Genomic DNA, 27621 nt, shown 5'->3' on the forward strand with positions numbered 1-27621 from the left:
AGCTGGTACATTAGGGGCAGTGAAACAACTGCCTGATTCACTTTCCACTCATGGAATCACTCTGTCCCTCTGCTTTCCAGTGACATCCAAACTGTGGATAAAGGCTTGAAAGGGTACACCAGTCCGAATTCTTCTCAAAATATTGCAAGGTCTTTTTTTCCAGACCATTCTGGGTGAAACTTTTTGGCCTAATGAAGTTCAAAACTAAAGGCACTGGGGCCAGTGGTCCCCAAGGCCAGGCTGGCTATTCTTCCCCTCTGGTGCTTTCCTGGCAGAGCTGCCAGTACCAAACCAAGCCCCATCCTAGAGATGTCCTCCTCCAGGGTGGGTCTGGGCTGAGAATGTTTCCCATGGCGAGTCAGGGTTCTCTACCGGCTCTGAATGTCCCTCACCACTCCTGCATGTAAAAATCACCAAATACATACAAAATACAATTTGTTAGCACACAAAAAATGTTCTGGCATTGATAAAAAGACATTCTGTCCTTCTCTCCCTGCAACAAACAATAATTCAGAAATATTCACTTTACTTTTTGTCCATATCGGAGGCTGCGGCGTAGTGCAGCGCGGTCCGTCCCCAGTCATCGGCCTCGTTGATGTTGGCCCCGGTGTTCACCAGCATCTCGATGCAGTGGAAGTGACAATTGGCAGCAGCATAGTGCAAAGGCGTCCTGCAAAACGAAAAACAGGTTATTTTGGACTCCGCATGCGGTGGACGAATAAGAAGAACTAAACAACCCATTGCCAGAGGTGGCCTGCAGAGAGTGAAGTGTGCTGCTGTTTAAACTGGACTTGATCTGCACGAATCGAAAGAGTGAAGTAAGGATGCCTGGCTTCCTCAGGGTGGATTTATGTGGACTAACTCCTCCAAATAAAATAGCGAATTGGCTAAAAGATATAAATTAGTTATGTTTCCTCATGAAATGTTCTAATTCTTTTATGTTGTGTCAAACAAACGTAACTCCCCCAACTGATTTGAAGTTCACTCGCCCCAAAAAATGTTGATAACAAGGTTGGTAAATGGTGGATTTTTTATAAACAAAATCCCCTCAATTTGCCTAAAAATCCATAAGCGATATAGCCAGCTCTGAAAATGCAGCTTCACATAGGCTGGGATAGCTTATGTGTATTCGCAAAGGGATTTTCACCCGCGAGGTTATCCTGGCGCAGAGTTGGCCTTGTTTTATTATTTCAATTTTTCTCACTTCTATATTTTACATTCTTTTGGAAAATTCTCAGCCATTTATCACACCTGATTATAACCTAAGAAGAAGCAAGCTAGCAACAAATACACGCATCTACCATTTTCAAGTTGTATTCAGCAGAGCTACAGATTTTAGAGGCTAATAAATCATAACTATAATCTTGTTTATGGAGATTTACTAGTTCAGACAACTGACATGTTGCCCCAACTAGACAGACGTCCACTTTTCGATATTACACACAGTTTTCTTCATCAAGTGTGAGTTTCATTTTACAAAAATAAACAAAATAATCCAAAACAAAAGGGAATACTATTTTTGAAAAAAAAAACTATTTTGTCCTGAGATATCAGCTTTTCATTTTTAGTAAATGTATGATTGATTAGTGAAGTTTACTTATTAAGCTGCAATACATTCTACCTTCCATACCTATCGATCAGTGCTTCTTAACCTTTTGACTCCTGCGGACTCACATCTAATCATTACCGGTATCCACTGAACCATTATTGGAATGGGGGACACACACCGAGTCATTTACTGGAAGTCGGGGACCATGGCCAAAGCAATTTCGATGATCTCAATCGCATAACAATACAACAAAACACAGACACATGCATTCATCAAACAAATACACTTTTTTTTTATTTCAATAGGAAGGTTGGACATTTTCTACATTCAATTGAAGTCACCCATTGTAAAAAAAATGTTATGTTTGATGCACTTACATTGCTCTCACAAACCAATGTGAGGATATAAACAGAATTTTTAGCCTCCGATTTTAAATTCCTTAAACTTTACAGAATGTTTTAATTTTCTAATTTTACATTTTGCTTTTTTATTTATATAGACTTTATTAATCTGTTAACATTATTTAATTTTCTAAACAGTCACGGTCCCCGAGTAGGCATCGCAAACCCACCAGGTGTTCCTGGGCCACAAGTTGAGAGCCGCTGCTGTGATCACCAGCTCATGCCCTTAATACCAATAATATGCTAAGATTACCAATGTTAAGCCGGGAGCAGCAGTATCCAAGTGATGGGTGCCATTATGGCATGGAAATCCACAAAATGCAGAGAATTACTGGGCCAGCTCTTGTCTAGATGCAAGTACCAATAAGCCATTTATAGCCGCAATATGCCAGCATTATAATTCTCTAACTCCCAAGCACACGTAATTATATCAGCTTATTGCAACTTTTTCAAACCAAACATGGACATTATTTAGGCACAAAAGCACAAGTGAGCCAATAAATTAAATTTGCAGGTCAACTTCTTGTCTTGATTATTTAATTTTGATTTTTCTTCAAGCAGCACCACAGCCAACGCGTTTCGTCGCTACTTCCTGCGACTTTCTCAAGGCTAGTTGTTTCCGTTTGCGTGCTTTTAAGTGTGGTGATAATTCCAACCCACACGTGGGTTCCAAATATCCAAAAACGTGTCCGTATTAGTATTCTTAGACTCCGTGTTAGGTTTTCATCTAGTGATTCTTTTAGTTCTGCTCGAGTAACGCTGCCTCCGTGTGTTCCCTCGCCATATCTGGTACACGGAACACTTAAAAGCACAAAAAATCAAAATTAAATAATCAAGACAAGAAGTTGACCTGCAAATTGAATTTATTGGCTCACTTGTGCTTTTGTGCCTAAATAATTTCCATGTTGGGTTTGAAAAAGTTGCAATAAGCTGATATAATTACGTGTGCTTGGGAGTTAGACTATTCTTGTGGTGAGGGACTTGTCTCTCCGTTTGTGGAATTTATGTGGTTTTCCACACCTTTGAGCACCGTACAAATACATAAGTATTGATACAGAGTGCGAATCTGAAACCTGAGCGCCATTTACCCTATAACTAACCACAATATTTTTGTTGTACCTATGCCAGCATTATACCAGGAATAAGCACCTTCATGCCATGCATGCTCACAAGAAGCTAGGATTTATCAACTTTATACTGGGACCCACTTTACAGGAGTTATGGCAAGGGAGTGCGTCAGATACTCACCTATCTCTGCCTCCACCCTGACACACATACAATCAGACACACACAAGCAGACACACACACATGCACAGAGTAACATTCAATATTTCTATGTCTCCTTATCTACATTCCACTGTGGCCGACGTTTGGATCACAATCCAATATCAGCTGTCATCTTGGTTCCCACCTGCATCCTTTCATAGATCTAGAGTCTTATTCCTGCAGCATAAGTCTCTGCACTTACCTGACAGGAGCTGTGTCACAGTAAGTGTGACACGGTTTAAGATGTTTCAGACATCCATGAGTGGTGTTTCCTCAGAAATGGGAAGTGAGTGCGCTTGAGAGTAGACATTGTTAAATAGTATAGTGGGTCACCCACATATTAGTAAATGGAGGCACATGATTTTTCAGTATTCAAACCAGAAGCTGCAAGTACATATTGAATGGTGCAGGGCCTACAGTTGAGCTTTTTAGAACACCACGGGGGACTGCAGATTGTCCTCAGATGAAACTTTTTAGGTCTCACCTGCGTGGGCTGCGCACATGCGCAGTCTCGCTGGCAACATTTTATGTTTTTAGGTAGCTTTCAGTAACTGGCTTTAAGCCCCGCCCCTCTTTAACATTGCCCGGCGTCGCCCAGCCATTGGAAAAGAGTTTTGTCTGACGTACATTTTTCTTTTTTTCTGCCATCCCACATGGCCCCATAAAAATAAGAAACCTTTTACTTCAGAAGGAAAGCAGGCGAGGCCGTCCAAGTGGGACGGCAGAAAAAGATAAAAGTCCACATCATGGCAAGCGATGGACTTTAACGGCACTCTTGAAACCTCCTCTATTTCTCGCTGCTTTCTAAGCTTCTGATGAGCGAGGTCCCCATTGGTTTTCAAGAGCGCGCATTCCGGGCAGCATATGCACTGTAAATTGTATTTTTGTTTCTTTAATTTAAAGTCATGCATCTGAAATGAGGCTTGATTCTTTCGTGTTCTCCCTTTGTTTGCACACTGGGCACTTTAAATAAATAGTGCGGCACAGGGGCCCATCCCTGGGGCTGGAGAGAGTCAGTGAGTGCCTGTGCAGGGCCCACAAGAGGCCACCGGGGGCCTCCCCCCACCCCCAGTCAGACAGCGCGACTCCCAGCTCTAGGCTGTCTGTTCCCTTCAGCAAGGCCGGAGGGGTTGGGTGAGAGTCAGTGAGTCTCTGCACAGGGCTCAAGAGAGGCCACTGGGGGTCCCCCCTCCCAGCTCTAGGCTGTCTCTTCTCTTCAGTAAGGCCAGAGGGGCTGGGTGAGAGTCAGTCGCAGCAGGCAGAGCTGACAGCTTCCAGGCGTCAGAGAGTGGCAGTGAGGGTGTCTCTGCCTTGTGTCTCCATGGCAGGCAGTCTCTCGTCGACCCCGTTGTAGCGCTGCACCCGGCGGAAGGTGCTAATGGTTAAAGGTCCCAGCTCTGAACTCGCATCAGGAAGTCACTCGGGAAACCTTCCAGCCCGATTTGGTGAAATCATGAATTATTTTATGCTTAAAATGAGGCCAAGACTGCCCCCCTCAATGCCAAGTTCTAGTGTTTCAAAGTAGGAGTCCCTACCACGTGGTGTCCGGTCAGCATGGAGAGGCAACAAAAGTCCCTGTGCAGGCCCACAAGAGGCCATTGGGGGCCTCCACGCCCTCCCCCCTCAGTCACACAGCGCGAGTGCCTGTGAGGGTGTCTCTGCCTTGCGTCTCCATTGAAGGCAGTCTCTCTGCCTGAGTCCGTAGACTCCCCCCCTACACCCCGCCCGGCCTCAGGGCACTAGATAGTCAAGCAGCTGTTGCTGGTCTGGAGCACATGGCGCAATGTGCGGGAAGCACAGTCTTTCACAATCCGGGTGCAGCGTGTAGGTTTAGGGCACTTGAGCTGCTGATTGCAGTTTGTTGGCTGAAGGGGTACAATGTGTCATCTATCGGCAGCAGTGCTGCAGTGTGTAGTGAGTTTGCACAGTTGAGCTACCCTGCAGCATCCAATCTCTGGGCAGCAGTGCTGCACTGTGTAGTGAGTTTGCACAGTTGAGTGGCCCTGCAGCATCTCATCTCTGTGCAGAAGTGATGCAGTGTGTAATAAGACACGTTCACTAGACATTGGACAGTAGGAGTGCGCTGGTGCAGCGTGGTCTTTGGACATGAGGGGTGCTGCGTGCAGTCTTAAGGCATCAATTATGCTGCGTGTGGTCTTTGTGCATCAGTGGTGCAGCATGCGGTCTTTGTGCATCAGTGGTGCTGCGTGCAGTCTTAGGGCATCAGGGGGGCAGGGCACAGTCTTAGTGCATCAGTTGTGCTGCATGTGGTCTTCGGGCATTAGTGGTGCAGCGTGTAGACTTTGGCATCAGTGGTGCAGTGTGCTGTCTTTGGGCATCAGTGGTGCAGCGTGTAATATCAGGGCATCAGTGGTGCAGCGTGTAGTCTTTGACCATCAGGGCTGCAGCTTGTTCCTTGTGCACCAGGGGTGCGGCCTGCAGTCTTAGGACATTAGTGGTGCAGCGTGCAGTCTTTGGGCATCAGTTGTGCTGCATGTGATCTTCGGGCATTAGTGGTGCAGCGTGCAGTCTTTGGCATCAGTGGTGCAGTCTTTGTGCATCAGTGGTGCAGTCTTTGTGCATCAGTGGTGCAGCGTGCAATCCTTGTGCATCAGTGGTGCATGCATGTAGTCTTTCTGCATCAGTGGAGCAGCGTGTAGTCTTTGTGCATCAGTGGTGCAGCGTGCAGTCTTTGGGCATCAGTGGTGCAGCGTGCAAGAGTTTAAGCTATAAGCATTGCAAATGACAATGCCTTTTATTTGTTTTACAAACCAAAACGTAAATAAAAGACATTGTCATTTACAATGCCAAAAGCTCAAACTCGGGTAAATGCAAGATCTATTGCATTGCAAATGCTTGTTGTCTTTATGTACTGTAGGCAGCTGGAGGAGAAGCGTCTCACACTATTGCCATGAAAGCCCTTGCTCTGTTCCAGGATACAAACTACAATTTCATGATGAACCATGTTGAAGGCTGGTGACACATTAAGAAGACCTGCTAAGCTGGGGAGTCTTTTTCATCTAATATGTGATGAAAACCAGATATGATTTTCAACAAGCCTGTTTTACAGCCTGGGCAGAAGCCGGAAAAGTAGTCTATAAGCAGCTGTTCCTTAGCGACAAAGGTGTTCAATTTAACTGCTGCACATTGTAAAGTCGGGCGCTAAGCCCGCATGCTGAGTAAATGATCGCCACATGGACACAGTCAGGTACTAGGTGCAATTGGCCCAGAGCACGTGCGCTCGGCCACTTTTATTTAGCCAGCGTCACCTGACCGGTGACGTCTGTGGTGGGTGGGTGTACAGTGTAGGGCATTCACAGAAACACTGGTGTGCTGACTGCACATCACTACATCCCTCCCAAACTTGGTGAAAAATCAAAACCCCGGACAAAGTCCGAAAACCTGTGGGAGGAAAATAAAACACAAAAATACAAAGGCGGAAACACCGCTAAGTCTCTTCAGCTGCTTGCAGAATCGCTATGTTAGTAAACAGCGGCTTGTATGACCAATTTACGTTGGCACAGTTCAGGAGGACTCGGCGTGTCCGACCTCCACTTGGCTCTGTTGCCGGACGTTGTTCTGCATTCCTGCTCCGTCTCGCTCTTGTGGTGACAACCATCAGCTGGAGAGATGGTGGGCGGCTAGGTGTTGCTCTTCTGCCGTTCAGTCCTGGTTCTTTGCGGTCTCTTCGGGCAGGCTTCAAAAGTGTCTCTTCGCAGATGAAAGGAGTAGGTCCAAACATCCCTCTCACTGGGACGCCCCTCTTGCCGGTATTCCTCTCTCACAGGATGGCCGGGAGGCCCTCTTTGCCAGGCTTCCACGGGACTGGTGCTTTCGGTCGTGTTGCTCCACAAATAGCCTTTGGGCCGTGAGTGGGACGCGCTCCGAGCCTCACCGTTCTGTCCTTTGTTCCACCTGAAGAGTGTGTTCTGTAGGTCCTGTCATTGCATGCGAGGTCTTCACCCTTCTGGGACCTGCAGATGTGCGGCTGTGGATGTATCTCCCGACCGGGATCTTCTGATGCCAGAGTCCCTTGATGCCTCTGCCCCTTGGGTTTCCACGGGCTGGTGTGGAGTGGTCAGTTCCTTCGTTTCCAGATGTCTGAGCACTCTCGCCATCCAATCTTCCGCTCAACCCCAGAGGTAGGTGTTGATAATAGTCCAGCCTGTTCCCATCTGCAATCGCCTTGGGGATGGAGTCCTCGTCAGTGGTTGTCTTTGCTCCGTGCCGCTGATGTTCTTCCCAGGACTCGTACTCCGATGCACTCTGATGTTCCAGCGCATGTCACCTTCCTCTTCCGGTGTGTGTGTTGACTTGTTACACCTCTTTTCTCCTCCCTGGACGTTGTTGTTTCTTGTGTCGCCATGCCACTCAATTCCCTTCTTTTCTTTTTTCTTCCTTTTGCGAAGTGGTCGGTCTGTTGTTATTTCTGGTGGCGACATGCCACTCAATTCCCTTCTTTACTTTCTTCTTCCTTTTGCGACGTGGTCGGTCTGTTTCCTCTTATCTTCATCATCCAGGCCATCTCCATGTGGCGTGCATTCCACATGTGTCTCCCTGGTTGTGTCCTACCCCTTGGACAACGCTTGCTTGTCTTCAGCTGACCGGACCAGGCGTCGCATCTTTCTTCCTGTCGATATCATCAGACTCTTTCTTGGTCCCGTCCATAGACCTCTTCACACGTTCCCAGTTGGTCTTCCTCCTTCTTTCCTTTTCCTTTTCTGCTGCGATGTAACCTAGGGCGATCTTCTTGCATCTTCTCTGGCCCAGCTTCCTCGTGCAGCGTGTGCATTCCGCACTTGTCTTCCCGTTCTCGTCCTAGTCCTAGGACACGGTCTTCTCTTTACTCGAACCGCCAAAGTTTGCGTCGCGACCTTCCCATCACTTTCAGTTTTGTTCTGCAAACTTGTGATGTCGAAGTTCGTTGGTCCTTGTTCGCGGACTACGTCTTAGTTCAACTTCTTGGACCTCTTGCCAGTCCACTCTGCCGATCTCTGGCAGGCTACCTTCAGTCCACGTGTCGGACTTCTTGTTATGTGGATTCTCGTTGACCTCTGCTTCGGTCTCCTCCTGTCGCAACCTTCCCGTGGGTTGGCTTCTTTGCTGGGGCGACCATCTGGCTGGTCGGCTTCTTTGCTTGGGGGACCATCTGGCTGGTTGGTTTCTTTTTGCTTGGGCGACCATCTGGCTAGTCGGCTTCTTTGCTTGGGCGACCATCTGGCTGGTCGGCTTCTTTGCTTGGGCGACCATCTGGCTGGTTGGCTTCTTTGATGCGTCACATTGTGTGACCGTCCGTGTTACCTGTCCTGAGAAATTGCACTCCACGTGCTCTTCTCCCTCCTTGCGGTGGCGTCCTGTCGCCACGTGGCGCGCATTCTGCGCCATTACGATTCCGTTTCTTCTGATACTTGCTGCGCACATCTTCAGTGGTTTCTTCGCTTTTGGCGTTGTCGTGTACTATCCGTGTCCGGTGTACTTCTGCGCACTGTCTCTTGCGTTCCGCTTGTTCACTCCACTTGATGTGGCGGTAGCACAGTCTTTGTTGGGGTGGATGCAGTTTGTCCACTTACTTCCTTCTTGTGACTGTGAGACGTCCCTGTATTACTCTTGCACATCTGCGTGCTGTCCTTTGTTTCTTGCAGCGTGATCGGATGCAATCTGTCCTTGACGTGAGTGCGGGCAGGATGCTGCCCTTTGTAGTGTCTTCGCTGCCGTCCTTCCTTTTGTACTGGTTTGCTTGGACGTCTTGTCTTGTCTCCCGGACAATACTGCTTTTCCTTTGGGCGCTGCTGCGCTGTGCTCCTGTAGAGGCGTCACAATCCCTTGTGTGCACCGATGCTACTCTTGGTTGTGTCTTAGTGCTGCTGCAGGGATTTTTGGCTTGTTGCAGGCTTGTTTATTTCATTTGCTGCAGTACTGAAAAGGTTCACTAGATGGCATGGGAGCTCTTTTACAGGCACCGGCAGTCTTTCCCTAGCTCTGGGTCTTTTCTTATTTCTGCCGGTGCTTGGCTCTCATGCAGCTTCGAGGTTGGGTGAAGAGCCTCTCGATGGGGTCAGGGCAATACCCTCGTGTTCCCCATCCCTGGCCTGCTTTGCATCCTCCTTACTGTCCAGGCAGAGCAGGGATTACACACGCCTCTGTCTCTTTGCTTGGTGCTCAGTAACTGTTCGCATCTGCTTCTGGCATTCTCCTGATTCCAGGCACCGGGCCCACAGTAGGTGCTTTCATTGCTTTTGATCCTCTGGCAGGCACTCGCGTTCACACACTTGGGGCTCTTGACTGCGCATTCTACAATCCTTCACGGTCACATTGGGGCACCTCGCGCTCTTCGCGCTTCTTTTCCTGTGCCTCTACCCGCCCGTGGCAGCTTCCTTGTCCACACGCTGCGCGGGGGGGGGGGGGGTTGAACAGTCACCAGTGTTACCGGAGCGTGCCTGCTCGGGGTGAAGGAAAAGCTGACTTCAGTGGATGTGGGCCGCTTCGAGCGCTTACGGGCTGCCTGCTGCACTCCCAGCACCCGGACCTCTCCTCAGGCTGCAGGGCGATTGCCCCCCTGAACTGGTGAGTCTCATTGTTCTCTTTTATTTTATTGACAGCGCCGGGCACACGCGCGGGTGCCGGCAGTTCATGTGTTGGTGATGGGGCCTTATGATGACGTGGGTGGGCTACGCTTTTAAGTACTACGTATGGGGCTGTGCGTTATCGGCAGTTGTGCTTCCTGCCCGCCCCTCCTTCAATTCAGGTCGCGCTGGCCGGGTGAGGCCATGACAGTCTTTTCACCCCGCAGCTCGCCTGACATTCACACGCTGCGCGGTGGGGGAGGAGAGTCACTGCTTCTTGGCTGCGGGGTTTCGTGACGGCTCACTATCCGTTTTTGGCCTTCGATGCCGGGTGGGCTCCCGCGGGCCTCATTAGGTTTGGGACACACTTCTGCTTAGCTTAGCCCCCTGTTTCCCTCTTCATTCACGGGCTCACCTCCGGCCGGCCGGCCTCTTCTGCCACGCGGTTAGGCTCCGCGTTGGTCACTTCACAATGGGGGCACTTTGATGCGGCCGATGCGGGTGGGCTCCGCTCGGCCGCTTCACGGTGAGGGTCACTCTCTCGCGGCCGACGTGGGTGGGCTCCGCTCGATCCGCTCTTCACCCAGGGCACTCCCACGCAGGGATCGGCTCACGCTGTGCTCGTGAGGTGCGAGGTGTGGCGTAGTCTCCCGGACACCTCATTTGCATGCAGGATCGGGGCTCAACACACGCCCCGTGGGCCTCTCTGCGCATCGCGACAATCACGGGAGGGTGTCCTTGAGGCAGGCAGCTCCCTCCCCCTTTTCAACAATGTTTTCTGTTAGCTGTGGCACGCGTGGGCGCAGCTTCCCTCGTCGCCAGTGTAAGGTCGGGCGCTAGGCCCGCATGCTAAGTAAATGATCGCCACACAGACACAATCAGGTACTAGGTGCAATTGGCCCGGAGCACATGCGCTCGGCTACTTTTATTTAGCCAGCGTCACCTGACCGATGACGTCTGTGGTGGGTGGGTGTATAGTGTAGGACATTCACAGAAACACTGGTGTGCTGACTGCACATCACTACACACATCACTACATAACTTCCCTAACCAGGAGAGAATTGATACTGACTGACAGTTGGAAAATAGACTCTGGTCAAGGTTGTTTTTTTTAGGGCGAGGAGTGGTTTTGGTCTGTTTTTAAAACCTCTGGAAACAATCCTTGAGACAGTGGTACGTTTATTTGAGTGAGTTGCTAGTGTGCACCAGACAGACTCAAAGATATGGAAATTGTCTTTAAGGAGGGTATAAGTAGTCTAAAATGTAATTTGTTAGGTTTCGTTTTTTGACGATTGGAGATAGCTCATCCTTGATCACAAGTTTTTGGGATAAAAAGCCAATCACTGATTTTTTTTTTTTTTTTAAATATATTTTTATTGCAGGAATCAGTAAAACAATACAGTAACGACCAGCATCGTATTATAAACAACTTATACAAGATATAGCCCACCGACCTCCTTCCATAACGTTGCTATATAGCCAATCAGCCCATATCCCTGGGGTTGGGCAGCAAATGCAGCTGGGGTCAGTAGGATGCTGGAGCTGGTCCGGATAACACACTGTCCGTCATCTGCTTTTCTAAACAAACCCCGAACCCCAAAAGGAACCCCCCCCCTCAAAATCCCCAGTTACTGTGAAACCCCCCCCTCCCCCCCCCCACCATCAGCGCCAGGGAGCTCATCAACATAGGATCCACTGCTTGACCCACGGGGAAGGTAATAGTGCTGTTAATGCTAATGTTTAACGGGACTCGGGTCGAGTTGCTTCTTCACTTTCGGAGTCGCTGGGGGTACAATAATCTCTGAGGGCCTGCACCAGCGTTTCCCATTCTAACGCGGCCTCCTGCGCCTTCTCATTGCCCTGCCTCCAAGCCAACTGATACCGCAGCGCGCTCTCACCCGCCGCCCATTTCAAAAGCTCACTGTGCCATCTGCTGCCTGTAGGACCAGCTCGTGCCTTCCAGTTCCTGGTCACCTCTCGCTTAGCAAGTAGGAGCCCCAGGTCGATAAATTTACTGGTGATTTTATTCCGGGGGGTATGGGGGAACCAGTGCAATAGCCCTACCGCCACATCGAATGACAAGTGCCTCCCCGTCACCTCTTCCAGAGTCGCCGCCACCTCCTGCCAGTAGGACGTCAGTCCTGGACAGGCCCATAGCATGTGTAGGAGGTCCGCCTCCTGAGCCGGGCACCTAGGGCATTCCGCCGAAGCCGTGGCAAAATAACGCCTGATCTTTACCGGGGTCAGGTACGCCCTATGGAGAACATAATAGTGGACCAGTTGGAAACGGGCTCCACGTGTGCCCTTCCAGGCACGTCTCACCAGCTGGGACCAGGTCGTCTCCGGGATCTCCCTACCAATGTCCTCTTCCCAGCGGGACTTCAGTGTGGCGAGAGGGACCAACCCTTCGGCAATCAACCTGCCGTAGAGGCAAGTGACCGCCTTCACCGTGCCCGCCGACATCATGACGTACTGGCACACCTGAGACAATTGAGGTTCTTCTAGCCCGTTTTGCCAGTGCGCCTGGATCGCTCGCACGATGGCCGAGTGCAGCAGAAAGTCGCCCCGGGGGATCCCAAAGCGGTCAATGAGATCCTGAAAGGACAGGAGCGCTCCGTCCTCGTACAGGTCCCCGACAAGCTGTAAACCGGAATCTTCCCAGTCCGCCAGTCGTGACCAATCTCCTCCGTGTGGGAGGGCCGTCAGCATCCCTAATGGTATTTCAGGCGCATATGGCGTCCGTAGGCGACCTCTGTTATGAGCCCGATTCCAACAGAGTCGGACAGTCCGCTCCTCCATCGACAGGTCCCGTAGGACTAAGCGCTGTCGCAGCGCGATAAAGGAGAGGACGTGCCTGGCCATCCCCGTCCCTCTACCGTCCTCCGGGCCTCTGAATTCTCTGGCTATCTCCTGGGTGTAGGTCTGGAGCTGCGCCGCTAGGTAATACTTCTCGAAGTCCGGCACAGCGAGCCCCCCCTCGTCTTTCGGCCTCATCAGGGTATTGAGGGCCACCCGCCGTCGGCCCGTTCCCCAAAGGAACCCGACCACCATAGAACGCAAGCGACGAAACGTAGCCGGTGGGACCCAGATCGGCAAAGTCCGAAAGTAATACAATAGTCGGGGGAGCGCCACCATTTTGAGCAGGGCGATGCGTCCCGCCACGGAGAGCGGCAGCGTGGCCCAAAAGTCCATGCTACCTCGGAGTGCTCGTATGCAACGGGCAATGTTTCCATCCAGCAGGTCGGGTTGGTCGTGGTACACAAATACCCCAAGGTATTTAAAGCAGTCGGGCTCCCATCTGATCTCCTTACTTAGCGCAGGAGTGAGGGTACCCCTACGCATCGGGAAGAGGCAGGTCTTAGACCAATTCACGTGGAGGCCTGAGACCGCTCCGAACTCCGTTAGCGCTAATTCCGCTCCCCGTAATGCGTCGACCGGGTCCTCCAGGAAGAGCAACAGGTCGTCCGCATATAGCGAGACGTAATGTGGGCCCGCTGCTGTCCATAAGCCCGTATAGTGGGCTCCCGAGCGCAGGTGTATCGCCAGTGGCTTCACCGCTAGTGCAAAAAGAAGCGGGGATAAGGAGCACCCTTGCCGCGTGCCACGCTCCACCGGATATCGCGATGAAATCAAAGGGCCCGATCTAACCCTGGCCGAAGCGGAAGCGTAGAGGACTGCTGTCCATTTGACAAATCCCTCCCCGAGGCCGAATTTCCGTAATACCGTGCATAGGTAGTCCCACTCCAGGCTATCAAAAGCCTTCTCCAGGTCCACCGATAAGACTACCGGGGACGGGGCATCCACGAATGGTTCCCCAAGCAAGCGGAACAACCTTCGGATGTTCATAGTCGTATTTCGTCGTGGGATGAAACCGGCTTGGTCTTCATGCACTAGGGAACTCATATGTCCCAGCAGCCTCGAGGCTAAGATGCTGCTCAATATTTTGTAGTCCACCGTCAGCATTGAAAGGGGACGGTAGGACCCCGGGTCAGACGAGTCTCGGCCTGGTTTGAGGAGAGGAACCACCAACGCCTCACACATCGAGCCAGGGAGACGACCCAATCTCTTCGCCTCCCTGTAGACCACCAGCAATCGAGGGGCCAAGAGGTCAGCGTAAGCTGCATAGAACTCCACCGGAAGGCCATCTAGGCCCGGGGTCTTGTTCCTCGCCATCCGTTTGATGGCCCCGCGGATCTCCCCTAAGTCGATGTCAGAACCCAGGGTTTCCGCCACTTCCTGTCCTACTGTGCGGAGTTCCAGTGGGCTAAGATAGTCGTCGAGCCGGTCTGGGTCACGTGCGGAGCGACTGCGGTATAAACTTTCGTAGTAATGTCGGAAGCAACTAAGAATCTCCGGTTGGGTGCACACCTCGGTCCCATCCGCCCTACGCATATTTGTCGTCGTTTGGGACTGGCGCGTAGGGTTGGCCAACCATGCCAGTAACGCGCTCGACCTGTCGCCCTCCGCAATGGACCGGACCGTATAGGCCTTATAATCGAAACAACGGAGCCGTTCGACCTCCACCGCTACCTTCTCCCTCGCCTCTACCGTTCGTGTTTGCAATTCCGGGTGTCCGGGGCGGCTAATTTCGAGCTCGCGGAGCGTTCGGTCCGCTGTGTCTAAGTCAGCCAGGATAACACGCCGCATGCCCACCTTCTTAGAGATACAGTAGCCCCTCACCACCACCTTGAAAGCGTCCCATTCGAACGCCCTAGTACTCGCGGAGCCGCCGTTGGACGCAAAATAATCCGTGATTGTCTTCCCTAGGTCCGCCTTGAAGACACTGTCCTCGAGGATCTCGGGACGCATCTTCCAGGTGGGTACTGCCGGTGTCCCAGGGAACCAGCGAATGTCCAGTAGGAGGGGGTTATGGTCCGAGATGGTCCGCGATAAGTACTCCGATCGGACCGCTGCCGAAACTAATTCGGACGAACCAAGAAAGCTATCTAGTCTGACATGCAGCTCATGAAGGCTCGAAAAGTATGAATAATCTCTAGACGCGGGGTGATGCGCCCTCCAAATGTCCGTCAAACCCCAGCGGGTCTGCCAATCTTGACGGCCCTTAGCCGCCCGCCGGACCGGGGAATCGGGGAGTGGGGGATGCGAGCGGTCTATGTCTACATCCACTACGGAGTTAAAGTCACCCCCCAGCAGGAGGGGCCCGGCGAAAAAGTGGGCCAGCGAGCCCGATAACCTGGAAAGGAAGGCAGTCTGGTCCACGTTAGGAGCATACACACAGCAAACATTCAGGTCCCTCCCTCCTAGCGTGCCTGATATGGCCACGAAACGCCCCTCTGGGTCCAACACTGTCCTCGTGACCTGGAAGGGGACTCCCGCCCTAATCCATATTAGCGCCCCCCTGGCATAAGCAGAGTACGCCGTGGAAAAGACCTGCCCTCGCCACCTACGCTGAAGCGCCGCCCCTTCCGCCTTGTTCAGATGCGTTTCCTGCAGCAGCGCCATTTGCACTCCCCTACGCACTAAATAAGCATGGACCTTGTGACGCCTGGACATAGTGTGAAGCCCCCTCACGCTCCAAGTAATACATTTCAAGTTAGCAACATCAGCCATTGTCCCAGAGTGTTCTCGCACAGTCTCCCCGTTCGGGTCCCCACAAAGAAAAAGCATCAATCCTCCCAGCGCTGACGGCGGCCATTTTCCCCAACCAGAACCAAACCACCCAAAAACCAACAAAGCCCCCCCCCAACCACCCCAGAACAGGACCCAAACTACACCATCTAGATCCCATCCAAACCTCTACGGAGATCAACCCCAAAATCCCCACTAGTCCTACGGTCGCCACCGTAGGAAGGCCTTATGGGCCAGGTGCGGGCTGAGCGGAGGCAGTGGGCCCTCGTCGCCCAGGCTACCAGGACTATTGTAAGCCCCCCCCTGTGCCAAAACCTTCCGGGGCAAGAGCAGCAGCCCCCCAACCCTCCCTCCTACATTGTCAGCAATAAAGAACGGCAACCGCCTCCCCCCTGCCGGGCCCCCACCCAAAACAAGGCAGCATATCCCGTTACCCTTGTCCGTCCAAAAGGTCCTCCACCGATTTCGGTGTGATCACCGGTGTATGGGTACTGTCCGCCACTGAGTCTTCCGAGTCCGACGGTGCCCCCTGAGCACCCGGGTTTTCTTCCTCCTCCTCGATGACTTCGCCTCTTGCTCCCGACAGTTCCGACAGAACTTCCAACACTCCCCTCCGCTCCGATGATGTCTCCGCAGTCGAGGGCCCCCCCGTGCGGCCGCGGCGGTTCCTGACCCTCTTAGATCGCCTCCTTTGTTCCGGCTCCTCCGCCTGATGGGTCGAGGCGCTATAACCATCTTTCCCTGTCCGGTACAGTTCGAGCCAGTCACAGACCTCCTCTGGGGTGTCGAAGAACTGGGTTTTGTCGTCGACAATGACTCGGAGCCTTGCAGGAAATAGGAGTGAATATTGGATACCCTCACTCCTGAGTTCACGCTTAACCGCCAGGAAGAAGAACCGCTTGCGCTGCGTCTCGTAGGTGTAGTCAGGGAAGATATTCACCTGACTGTTTGCAACCTGGAACGGGCCATTGTGCCTGGCGGCATTTAGGATCAGGTCTCTGTCCCGGAAATGTAGCAACCGCGCCACCACTGGCCTTGGGGCTCGTCCCTGCTGTGGGGGCCGTGCTGGGACTCTGTGGGCCCGTTCTAGAGTGTAAAAGGAGGACAGGCCCTCCGGGACCACCGTGTCTCGGAGCCAAGTCTCCAAGTATCGCACCATATCGCCATCCTCGATTTTTTCCGGCAGGCCCACCACCCGAATGTTATTCCTCCTGTTGCGGCCTTCCGCATCCTCCGCCCTCCGTTCGAGGGTCTCGATTCGGGACATGGCATCCTTTATCGTCGCAGCTAGGGTTCTCTGCGCCGGTTCTAAAGTCTTCACCGTGCCCTCCACCTCCTTGACCCGGTCTGAGAGTTTACCATGGTCTGCCCTAAGGAGTCCCAGGCCGGTCGCCACCTGGGCAATGTCCTGTTGGAGGGCCGACCGAGTTGCCTCTATCGCTTCCAGTACACGGTCGAATTGTTGCTGGAGTGGTGCGCCACCAGGTCGTTTAGGGTCTCCATGCTCTTCCTTGTCCTGGGCTTCAGAATCAGAGGTGGTCTGGCTGGATCCCTTGGCACCTTTAGGTTTCCCCATGCTGTCAGGGGCTCTCCGCGAGGATCCCGGAGTGGGCGCCTCCGTGTACAAGTGTCCAGCGCGACCGTCCCGGGATTTCGTTCTCAAGTCTGGTACGGGCGATCTCCTTCTCCAGAGCCTGTGGAGACTCCGCCGCTTCGGCTCACGCCACCGCCACGGCGTCCGAGGGCACCGATAAGGGGGCGGAGACAACCGTCGCCGAGTCGGGCAGGCCCGTTCACCCACTATAGCTCCGGGGCGAGGGCCACCAACTCCCTCGGTTGACCTGTGGCGCCAGAGTGTCGCGCCATCCATGTAGTTGGGCTGGCCAGGAAATCGTAGCTAGTTGCGGAGTCGCGGTGCAGACCACCGCCTGGAACAGAGGGCACCCGCACCCGGTGCCCTCTAGTGCGTGGGCACCCGCCCGGTCGTCTAATCGAGTATGAACCCGTTATAGAAGGTCCGAACCTGCCAATGTCCAATGTCTAAAACAACTGAGGATGGTGAAGCCGGGTGCCAAGCGATACCCACGCGACCTCCTCAACTCCGTATTTTCGATCAAGGGGACAAAGGGGTCCGGGCGCCATGTTGGGTCGCACTCCGCAACTCCGCAAACTTCGGCATTTCTTCTAAGCCACCCCCGTCCAAAGTCCACCAAGGCCCCCGGCAGGGTGTCGTCGCCTCGCTCAACCGAATGCGGGGTCTGGGGCGCCCCTCAGCCTCCGATGTTCAGGATAATTCCGGGCTTAGTCCCGGAGCCGAGCTCTCAGGCGACCATCGCCATCGGCGCCCAAGCCACGCCTAAAAAGCCAATCACTGATGTTTCAATCTGATATTGTTTCTAATGGGTTTAACCCGTTGACCGTTGTGCGAATTTCGCAGTGGTGCGGGCGATTTAATCAGTGGGCGGGGTTTGCAAGACCCCTGGCCATCCGCAGCACCGAAGGGGTTAATGTTGTTGGTGAAGGGGTAAGGATTTTATTACATTTATATAAATGGGTTTATGTTGTCTGCTGATTGTGGAGTCGTGTTAGAGTGAAAGTGCCAGAAAACTCAGTGTGCAAAATTTGAAGAAATGGCATTTTGCTTTTGGACAGGTTCCTTTGGCAGACCGTGTATATGTGTACTCTCTTCTAAGTCATTTTAATTTAATAAGGAGAAGTGGCAAAATGGTTTTATGCTATTCACTTCCAAATTTCCATTTAGTCTTTGTGAGAACCAGGACAGACTCCAAATTTTGCAAGACTTTTATTAGTTTAAGAGGAGCCACGAGTAGATAGTCCGCTGCAGGACGTTATTGTTATTCAGGACTGCAGTACTGCTATCCATGGATAAGATGCTCACATTTTGGAAAAATGTTCAGTGTGTCTACAGCGAATTTTTTCAGAGATATAATCCATTTTCTGGTGATACAAGTCATGATCAGCCTAGGAGGAGTAAAAGAAAATAAGAAAGGAAGCACATTAAAGCCTAACCTACTGGCTTTCCCAATGCTTAACAATTATCCCTGCCAAATGTATCAATGATCAGGCAGTTTCAGGTAATATTCAATTCTCACACATTTGGCTCTAAATATCCCTACCACAGTGACTCAGTTATCTCAATATCCTCTTCTGCCTTAATATGGTAAAATCTTGAATGAGCACTAGCTGCTAGCAGTCGAACCAATCAAAATGAAAAGGAGCTATAACTTCTAGGAGTCCATGCTGCAGTTTCTCAACTTCCCTCTATTTTTGGCCCATTCATCTCCATTTCCTACATGCTTAGGAGCATTGGTTTTATTTGAGACTCAGGCTTAAATTGCAAGAGTTGCATCAGCGATATCTGGCAAATCCACTTTGGACTCCTGCAAACTCTTCCGTTCCTTCAGTAAGTCAGACTCCGCCTCCAGCTTTCTCTCAAGCGGTTTCTTACTTATTTCCTGTCCCTCTCACTCTCTCTAGTTTCCCACCAGCCCTCTCCTACCCGTCTTCCTTCTACTTTTTTTGCACATCCTTGCCCTTCTCTTGTGCGAAAAATACTTTTACATGCATAACTTCAAGGTATGTAACCATAAAATACACCTTTAAATAAGGCCCTGCTTTTAAAGGCGAAGCTTCATTCACAGAACGGGGAATCACACGTTAGCAGAATTCAGCAAGGCACCCTTTTAAGTACTCCAACCACAGCAGTGCCTAGGTAAGAAATGACTACATTTCATAAGATTGTTTACCATCCAGCAGTTTTCTTACGGATGTTTCATCAGCTACATTTAAACAGCAGAGTCGCTTTTCAATGACATGCATCAATGTTCATGGCTTTGTGCCATAGGCTGACTGTGGGCGTTAGCAATGTGGACACTTTACTTTCATTCTACTAACATTCACTGGCTCGTACTCCGTTGAGGGTTTTTATATTTCAAATTTAAGGATTTGCCTACCTTCCATACTTGTCCTTTTTACTGAAATCTGCTCCACTGCTCTGCAAGAGTTTGACACATTCCACATTGCTGCAAAATAAGAACATTTGATTGGTAGAGTGAACGATATGGGCAAATGTATCAGAAATACAAATACAAATATTCTGTTTAAATGTCGAAATACTATTCAGAAGCACTTACATACCAAAGGTACATAAAATTAACCTTTACATGTTATGGGAGAATCGAAGACAATTAGAAAAGTTTTGTTCTGGGTTATTTTACATCAATGACCAAGCAGTACTAGAAGTGAATTCCCACCTAATTGTCCACCTAAGATGAATTTTGTTTTTAAATGTCGCCGTTTTACCTCTTCTTAGCTCAATTCACACTCATTCAATGATAATTCCCATTACTTAAAAACTGCCCTTCAAAAGAGTACTTTAGCAATCTCTTGCACTGAGCTGGTCATAACTGACGATGATATACCTATGATGTAACCATAATATGAAACAATAAAACACAAACTGTGCTTAATATCATTCTTATTTAAACATCAATGCTTTCATTTTGGTTTAATGTTAAATTGATATAGGAGAAACGTTGCATTTCTTGTTACTGAATTCTTCATGGCCCTAAAATTCAAAATTAATCATTTACCTAATCTAAGACAATAAGAAAGTAACTGAATATTAATAATGTAAAAGTTAAAATGTAAGAGTTAAAATCAGACTCATTATCTTTTACTTAAATACGAACACGATTCTTTCATTAACGTGTCCTTTAATCAAAGCATGTATGTTAAACGATAGCCAAGAACTCTTTCAAGATGACGGTTACAGTTTTAAAAAATTCTGAATTAGAGTTTGCATACTTGGCATAGTGAGTTTAGAACATCTATAGTTGTTTTGGTGGGCCTCAAACGCTGACCACGTGATAATTGTGGTTAATGTAAGCAAATATCACAACTTGGATGCTAAGCGGTCTTCCTAATGTAAAGGGGTTACGTTGTAATACACAGTAATTTTTTTGGTGTACTTCAAGCTCTAAAACATGCAAAACAGCTTGATAATCTATTCTGAGCTACAACTCAAACCCAAAATATTGAAGATTAAATTGTCAATAAAATTGTATATACAGATAATTTCAATAAATGAAAAAAAATCATGAAACAGTATTTCTGTTTAATCAATAGTTGTTTTGGTGGGCCTCAAACGCTGGCCATGTGATAATAGTGGTAAATCTGATAAAAATATCACAACTTGGATGCTAAGCGGTCTTCCTAATCTAAAGGGCTTACGTTGTAATACACAGTAATTTTTTTTAGTGTAGTTCAAGCTTTGAGCTATGACTCGAACCCATAATATTGAAGAGTCAATTATCAGTAAAATTATATATACAGATAATTTCAATACTTTTTACAAAAATCATCACACAGTATTTATGTTTAATCAAATAAAATGAATGGCTAAATTGGAATAGGAAATTTAAGTGAATACATTTGGAAATGTTATTAAAGAAAATTGGATCTTGACAAAGAAATTAATTAGTGAAGTGAGTTCAATTATTTTTTACCCCTGTTTTTTTTTGTTTCCTTGACCAATACACAATTACTATTGGCGAGAAGCCACTGGTAGTAAATTGATTTTTCACTGCAACAGTTCGCTAGGTGTCCAAAAAACTGTCAATCTGACAACTGGATTGAGATTTAGGCATCAGTAATTTTGAATTTCCACCAAGAATGGTGGTGTCCAGTGCATGCTGCAAATTGCTGTTGCCAGTACTAGTTATGGCTGGAGGAGTGTGTAGACCTATGGAATATGACAAGCAGAAACACAAGGTAATGGTCATTGTACTCACCCTCCTGCAGCAGCCGCGTGTAGGCATGTTCTTCCATAGTTATCTGCTGTGTCAATTTCAAAGCCTGCAGACAGCACGTGCTCATTATTAAACGAGGGCACTATGCTATACTTTTGTCCTATTTAGATCAGAAGAAATATTGCAGAGACGGAAAATCTGTTAGTAATAAACCCAGAAGGCAAGCACCGTGGTTAGCAAAGCAGTCACCATGGAAACGACAGAAGCCGCTCAAGCTTGGCAGCTCGATAACAGGAAATGTGATGCCAGTGATACATCTATTTTTAAATATGGCTTGCTTGTTGTGATGCATTTGACATCATGGGACGCATATTTATTTTCAGCATATGACACCGCAGACTGACACAAAACAAAACAGGAAGCTACCTGAAGGAAAACAAACACCAACCAAAGCAACTCTTCACTATGATTTCATACACCATAAAGCTTCTAGTTGCATAGATCTCACATGACTCTGTTTCTACACATTCTACCAGTAAATAATGACAACTTTTGTTCTGTGGCTCCCTAAATACTCCCGAAGCCCAATGCGTTTCAATTCAGCGTTTAATTTGGACAACATTTCAATGTCCAAATGTCATAATTTCCCCTTTAGAAAGATGTCATTTGGGCGATGGCCCGGTTAGCCACTGTGATCCCTTCCTTGTTACTTGCAACCAATACATTAAGTGCAACTATGCCTTTAACGTGCACTGCCTTTATGGAAGAGGAGACAAAATAAAGCACAGATGGGGAAAGACAGACAGAAACACCGTAGAGGAGAGTTTTTCTAGCTGAGATCATGGCAGGGAAAGAGATGGCAAATTTAAGAGAAAAAGGAGGAGGGATATCTCAAAATTACAAGGTTATTGCCACCTGGGCCAGTACAGGCAGGCGGAAGAAGAGGTAGACGTTGCAAGACTGCAAAGGCAAACATATTTTTGTTGTTAAATTCTATTTAAGGTGGTATGTTACATTGCACAGGAGGAACGTAGACTCAAGGTGAGTGGTGATTGGGATGGTGAAGTTGAGATTAGAAGTGAGTGTTGGATCAGGTGCCCTGCAGAGCTGCCAAGGGAAGAGCCAGAGGGCTTCAGCCTTGGACAATACAGGACACGTCAAATTTACAAAATGCTAGAAGGAAAGCCACCAGGATCCTGCAAGCCAAAACACAAGGATCCCATACAACCAACAAATCTAACCTTGGGCTTAACAATGCACTGCAGTGGCAGAAGCTCAGAAGCAAAGCCCATTCATAAAAGTAGAGTCAGCTGCAGGCTGGGATCACCTACCTGATGACAACAACTTCCTGCAGCAGTCGGAGTGCGCATTCAGCGCTGCTAAGTGCAAGGGGAACATGCTATGGACTCCGCATCTGAAACCCAGAAAGGAGAAATCACCAACATTAATCACAACCAAAGAAATTGGAGCTGCACGTTTTTAAACATAAGAAGACAGAGCAGTATACTTTTAGTATTCCCCTTGAGCCTCCCTCACGCAGACCTCTATGTCTGCCCACTTGATTGTAGATCATTGTGCTTTGGAATTTTATTTATCTAGCTATTGGTACTCCACCAAAGGTGCTGAAGCACCTTTAGTAGACAGGTAGAACACTACGCTGTACAACTTGGTCCATGAGTGAGAGCTCATGAGGGAGCAACAATACACCTATATGGTTAAGTGAGACTTATGCCGGATGTAGGTCTTACTGACCCCTGAAAAGTATGGGAAAAGTTTTTGTTAATGAGTCCCATATTTTTAAATATCACAACCAGAGGAACAATTTGTCTTGTTTTAGCATATTTTGTTTTGCTTCAGCCATCACCCTACCGTACTTAAACATTTTCAATATATAACATCGTAAACAACAGTAGAGATTTAGGGTATTTGGAACAACACCAAATCATGATGTTAGCCACAGAGCATTAAAGAGAACATATTTCTAATACTACTTTTTTAATAAATAAAAAATGTGCCCTAAAACCACATAATCTTCCTCGTTGCCCAAGGGAAGGAAAGTGAAATACCACTTGATGACAAAAGCATTAACAATTCTGAAAGATAAATCAACTGCAATGTGGCCCCTTCAATGTGCTGCCAGATTCAATATGTCACCTCCTTTCCAGAGGACTTATCAAGTATCTTCGAATTGTTGAATACCTTTTTGATTTGCTAACTATTCCCTGGTGTAAACCCATGACAAATTTCCCAAAAAATATATGGAATATATATTCCACATCTGGCGAAATTGCTACTGTCTGCAAAAACTAAACACACGAAACAATAGCAAGGATTACATTTTCTAATTGTTTCCCCTTGTTCTTTTGTTTTGTACCATTGGTATTCTATCCTCTGCTGTAGACTGGGGCTCCAGAACATATAAAGCACACTGATTTGTTAAAATGGCTTTTTTTCTCCTACTACAGTCCCCTCTACCGTGGAAGTGGTCTGTCAGGGACTAAGGTTGATGATCACAAATGTTTAAATATTAATAAAGCCACAATAAAACTGGGCAGCTGCACCTTGGATATTTATAGAGTTCTGGAGTAGGAGGACACCTGTCTTGATGCTTTGCTTCAGGACCTATGCCTGACAAGGTCAAGTTAAAAATCTTAATTAAAGACCTGGTAACACTAGCAGTAATTGATGTCAAAATCAAACGCTGTAATTGTACTTGAAAATCAGATTGAAATAACCAATTCTGGCTTTTAGTTGCTATGAGATACTGAAACGTGTGTGCCAGAGTGAGCATAAGTGTAGTATTATGGAATTCAGACTTGTGATTGGTGAGCTTGGCACCATTGCAAACCTTTTAACAGTTGCACCCATGCCATCTACCACCCTAGAAAGAAAACACTTGTAGTACTGCTGACGAACAGCTCTTCCGCCAGCTACCTAAGGAGACACCAGATGGAAGTGTTGCAATGCATTTAATATGGGCTGAGTGGGCCTGGTTAGTTGTGGGGTGGTAGAAGCCAGAAGGAAGTCTTCAGTCATGTTGCATTTTAACTGTGTACGTGAAAAGGATCAAGGAGGATTTTGGTACAACAGGCACTCCCATAAAAAGGACCACTAAACAGTGCAGTAAGGGCGGGACTGCAATTTGGGAACAATTTAGAGATTATAAAAGTTTCACACAGTGATGACAATTTAGTTCTGATTTGAAAAACCTGATTTTCACCTAGCTGATCAGCTTGGATGCAGAATAAGTGTGACTCACTTGCTGCTGGCTGAATCCCCCTTTGAATGGTTGGCGTGATAGTTGAGTGCAGTTGAGTTTAAGTGAAAGTGTGATAGTTGAATATAGTTTTTAGATGTAAAATAGTCTGTCATGCATTGGCACAATGGCACTCCATAAGAGGTGGAGTGATACCCCAAACAGACAATAGTATGGCGGTGATAAATACTCTTCTCTGCTAGTCTAAGACATGATTGACAATGTATCAAGTCCATGGGTGAAAGAGGCAGACACAAATAAGTCAATGGTGGAATGGTCATTACCCAAAGTCAATTTCTTTTTAGATATGCTTTTATTAACATTTCGTATTGCTACATTGCTACAGTCTCAACATATAACCTGACTCATACTAACACTCCAATGTTATCGTTTAAGAGTCAGGCAGAGTGGCTTAAGACAAATTGTCATAGTTTCATATGCGGTAGCAGTTAAGTTATACATCAATTATCTAGAAATAATTTGAGTATGTCCTACATAACGAAGGTCCAGCCAGTTTCACATATCGCCTTCAGGGTGACATTTTCGCACCTTGATAATTTAACGCGTACAATTTACATTATGTAGAGCACTCACCCTTTACCAATGTACCTTCACACCCAAAGCCAGCACAGGTCTGGCACACAGCTGCACTTTTTCTCCCAAGTGCAAGCTTCGACCTCAATATATTCAGCAAAGTGACGCAGTTACTAAGCTTTCATCACAGATTAGGGTCATCCACGCACTGATATTGTCTCAGATTGCCTTCTGTAATAGTATGTCTTGATTTCCACATAAAGAACCGACTAGAACTCCAACTAGTCCGTAACCGAGCTGCTCAACTGGCAACAAGTGCTAAAAGAACAGAGCAAATAACCTCACCTGCTGCACCCTTCTTTGACTTCCAATCATACAAAGGATAACATCCAGGCATACTGGTCCCAGGGCCCAAAATACTTGTTGAAAATCTTCTCATGCTACAAGACTCGAAGCCCACTTTGATTTCCACTAGACAACAGGACTATCAGGGCACCATTCAACAAGCGTTTGCAATCAATAGGTCTTGCATTTGCAACCATTTGAGCCATTGGCGTTGTAAATGACGATACATTTTAGCCATGTGTTTTGGTTTGCAATGGAGTGGAGGCATAAAAAACTAGAAACATAAAATCAGGCGCCGTGCTGAAACACCCATTTAGATAAAAGTTATGCACCTGTAAACTACTGTAAAATCTACAGTACTATTACAAAGCTCCCCCTCTTGGGAGAGAGCACCTCTGAGCACAACTGTGTGGAGACCAGCGGTCTTCTTCCATAAAACTGAGATAAACCAATAGTTCAATCCATACACATAGAAGTGTTATTTCAACTTTCGCAATTTATTAAACACATTGCATGTTCATGGCTTAATTGCAGTCGACACGCCCTCTGATGAGTTCGTTGTGACGTGCGGGCTGGTCTAGGCCACGCCCACAAACCCGGAAGCGAGAAGCTCAGCTGTGGAAGATGGCGCCGTCTGGGCTGAAGGCGGTGGTGGGAGAAAAGTAATCCCCTGACGAAGGGCGAGGCCCGAAATGCATCGGGATTTGTCTTGACTATGCACTCATTATTAATAAGCCACTCATGAATACCAACTATTCAGCATACTGCAATTAAGCCATGAACATGCAATGTGTTTAATAAATTGCGAAAGTTGAAATAACACTTCTATGTGTATGGATTGAACTATTGGTTTATCTCAGTTTTATGGAAGAAGACCGCTGGTCTCCACACAGTTGTGCTCAGAGGTGCTCTCTCCCAAGAGGGGGAGCTTTGTAATAGTTTGTGTGGATTTCCCTCTCTGTTAGGTCAGACAGTGATTCCCTCAGAGCACACTACAGAACTTCACCACCAGTTAACCCTGGATAACAATTTTGCTGTGCGCGTTCCACCTCTCTCCAGTTAAATCTACAGTACTGCCATCGTGTCGGCAGGTCGTTCAGAATGCAAGCATTGAGCTATTTGTGTTATGTGCTTACTTCGCCCGTCAGCACAGCCTCAACATCATCTCCTACGCCGACGACACCCAGCTGATCATCTCCCTCACCGAAGACCCTCTCACCGCCAAAGCCAACCTCCACAGGGGAATGAAGGCTGTCGCCGAATGGATGAAGGACAGCAGGCTGAAGCTAAATTCTGACAATTCAACAACAAAAGAGGGTCCCTGAAAGGGGTATAAATTACCGGGAGAGGGAAGCAGGGAAAAACAAGAGACAAGAACAAACCTCTCACCGGTGTCTACTTAAGTGTTCAATAACTTTAGTACAATATCCAAATCATCATTGTCCCAAATCAAGAGTTATTTAGAAAAAAATATTCTTATTTATTTATAGCTTTTTCATGGCATTAATCATACAACAAATAAACAAATTTATATTCAATTCATTAACTTATATAAGCCTCAAAAGAAAACATGTTCACACACACCAAGAATTCATACACTCATCTCATCATATATACAAAAATCCCTACTTCCACTCTATTTACCCAACACTCCACTCTCATACTCAAATAAGTTCATCAAAAAACAGCCTAATAACAGATATACAATTATATACAATTTATACAAAGAAAAGAAAGGAAAAGTAGCACCGACGCGCGTTTTGGAAAAGGACCAAATGTCCACAGATCCTTCGTCAGGGCGCAGAGGGAATCATTTATAATATAACAAAAATTCTTCATATGTGTAGAACGTTTATTTTTCTTCTTCAATATAGTACAGATATCCCAATATACAAAGCTTGCACAGCGGGGCTTTAGACAAGTGGTAACATCCAAATTCGTAATGTCAACTGTATGGGACAATGGAACAATAAAATGCAATTCAATAATTCAGGTATTTATACAAAACTGATTTTCTACAACTGAAAGCTGGTTGAATACTCCATCACCAAGATCAGAACAGTGGTTACTAAAAAAGATAAAACGAGTGAAAAAAAGTTTTTTGAAGAGGAAATATATACAAATAGATGATAGTTTCCCACATGTGTACCATACCATCGTGCCTAGTACACAAACAGAAGATGGAAAGTCCCATTCCCAGATAGCAGAAAGATAGTGAGAAAATAGTAAAAGAATATATGTCTATCCAAAGTGCCACTCATTCATCCAGAGGTACAACCTCTATAGGGTGCCCGTGGAATAAAGCATGCAGGAGGATTTTCAAAAAAAGTTTATCTATATAAATTGA

The 27621-nt window shown here is 47.8% G+C and overlaps 1 protein-coding gene across 4 annotated transcripts in view; it reads right to left on the reverse strand.

Moving 5' to 3' along the window:
- The window catches only part of ANKRD44 (ankyrin repeat domain 44), a 712165-nt gene that overhangs the window by 235831 nt on the left and 448713 nt on the right, over positions 1-27621 (reverse strand). For 3 of the 4 annotated variants that reach the window (XM_086955419.1, XM_086955417.1, XM_086955416.1), the window contains exons 11-14: positions 22471-22553; positions 21182-21299; positions 19343-19411; positions 530-670 (exon numbers count right to left, since the gene is read on the reverse strand). In XM_086955419.1, the coding sequence (XP_086811545.1) occupies positions 530-670; positions 19343-19411; positions 21182-21299; positions 22471-22553 (411 nt within the window). The remainder of the gene's footprint in view (positions 1-529; positions 671-19342; positions 19412-21181; positions 21300-22470; positions 22554-27621) is intronic. The other variant, XM_086955418.1, reaches the window with a different exon arrangement.

The sequence above is a fragment of the Lissotriton vulgaris genome, chromosome 2_1, assembly GCF_964263255.1.
Source record: "Lissotriton vulgaris chromosome 2_1, aLisVul1.2, whole genome shotgun sequence".
In the NCBI taxonomy this organism is placed as follows: domain Eukaryota; kingdom Metazoa; phylum Chordata; class Amphibia; order Caudata; family Salamandridae; genus Lissotriton; species Lissotriton vulgaris.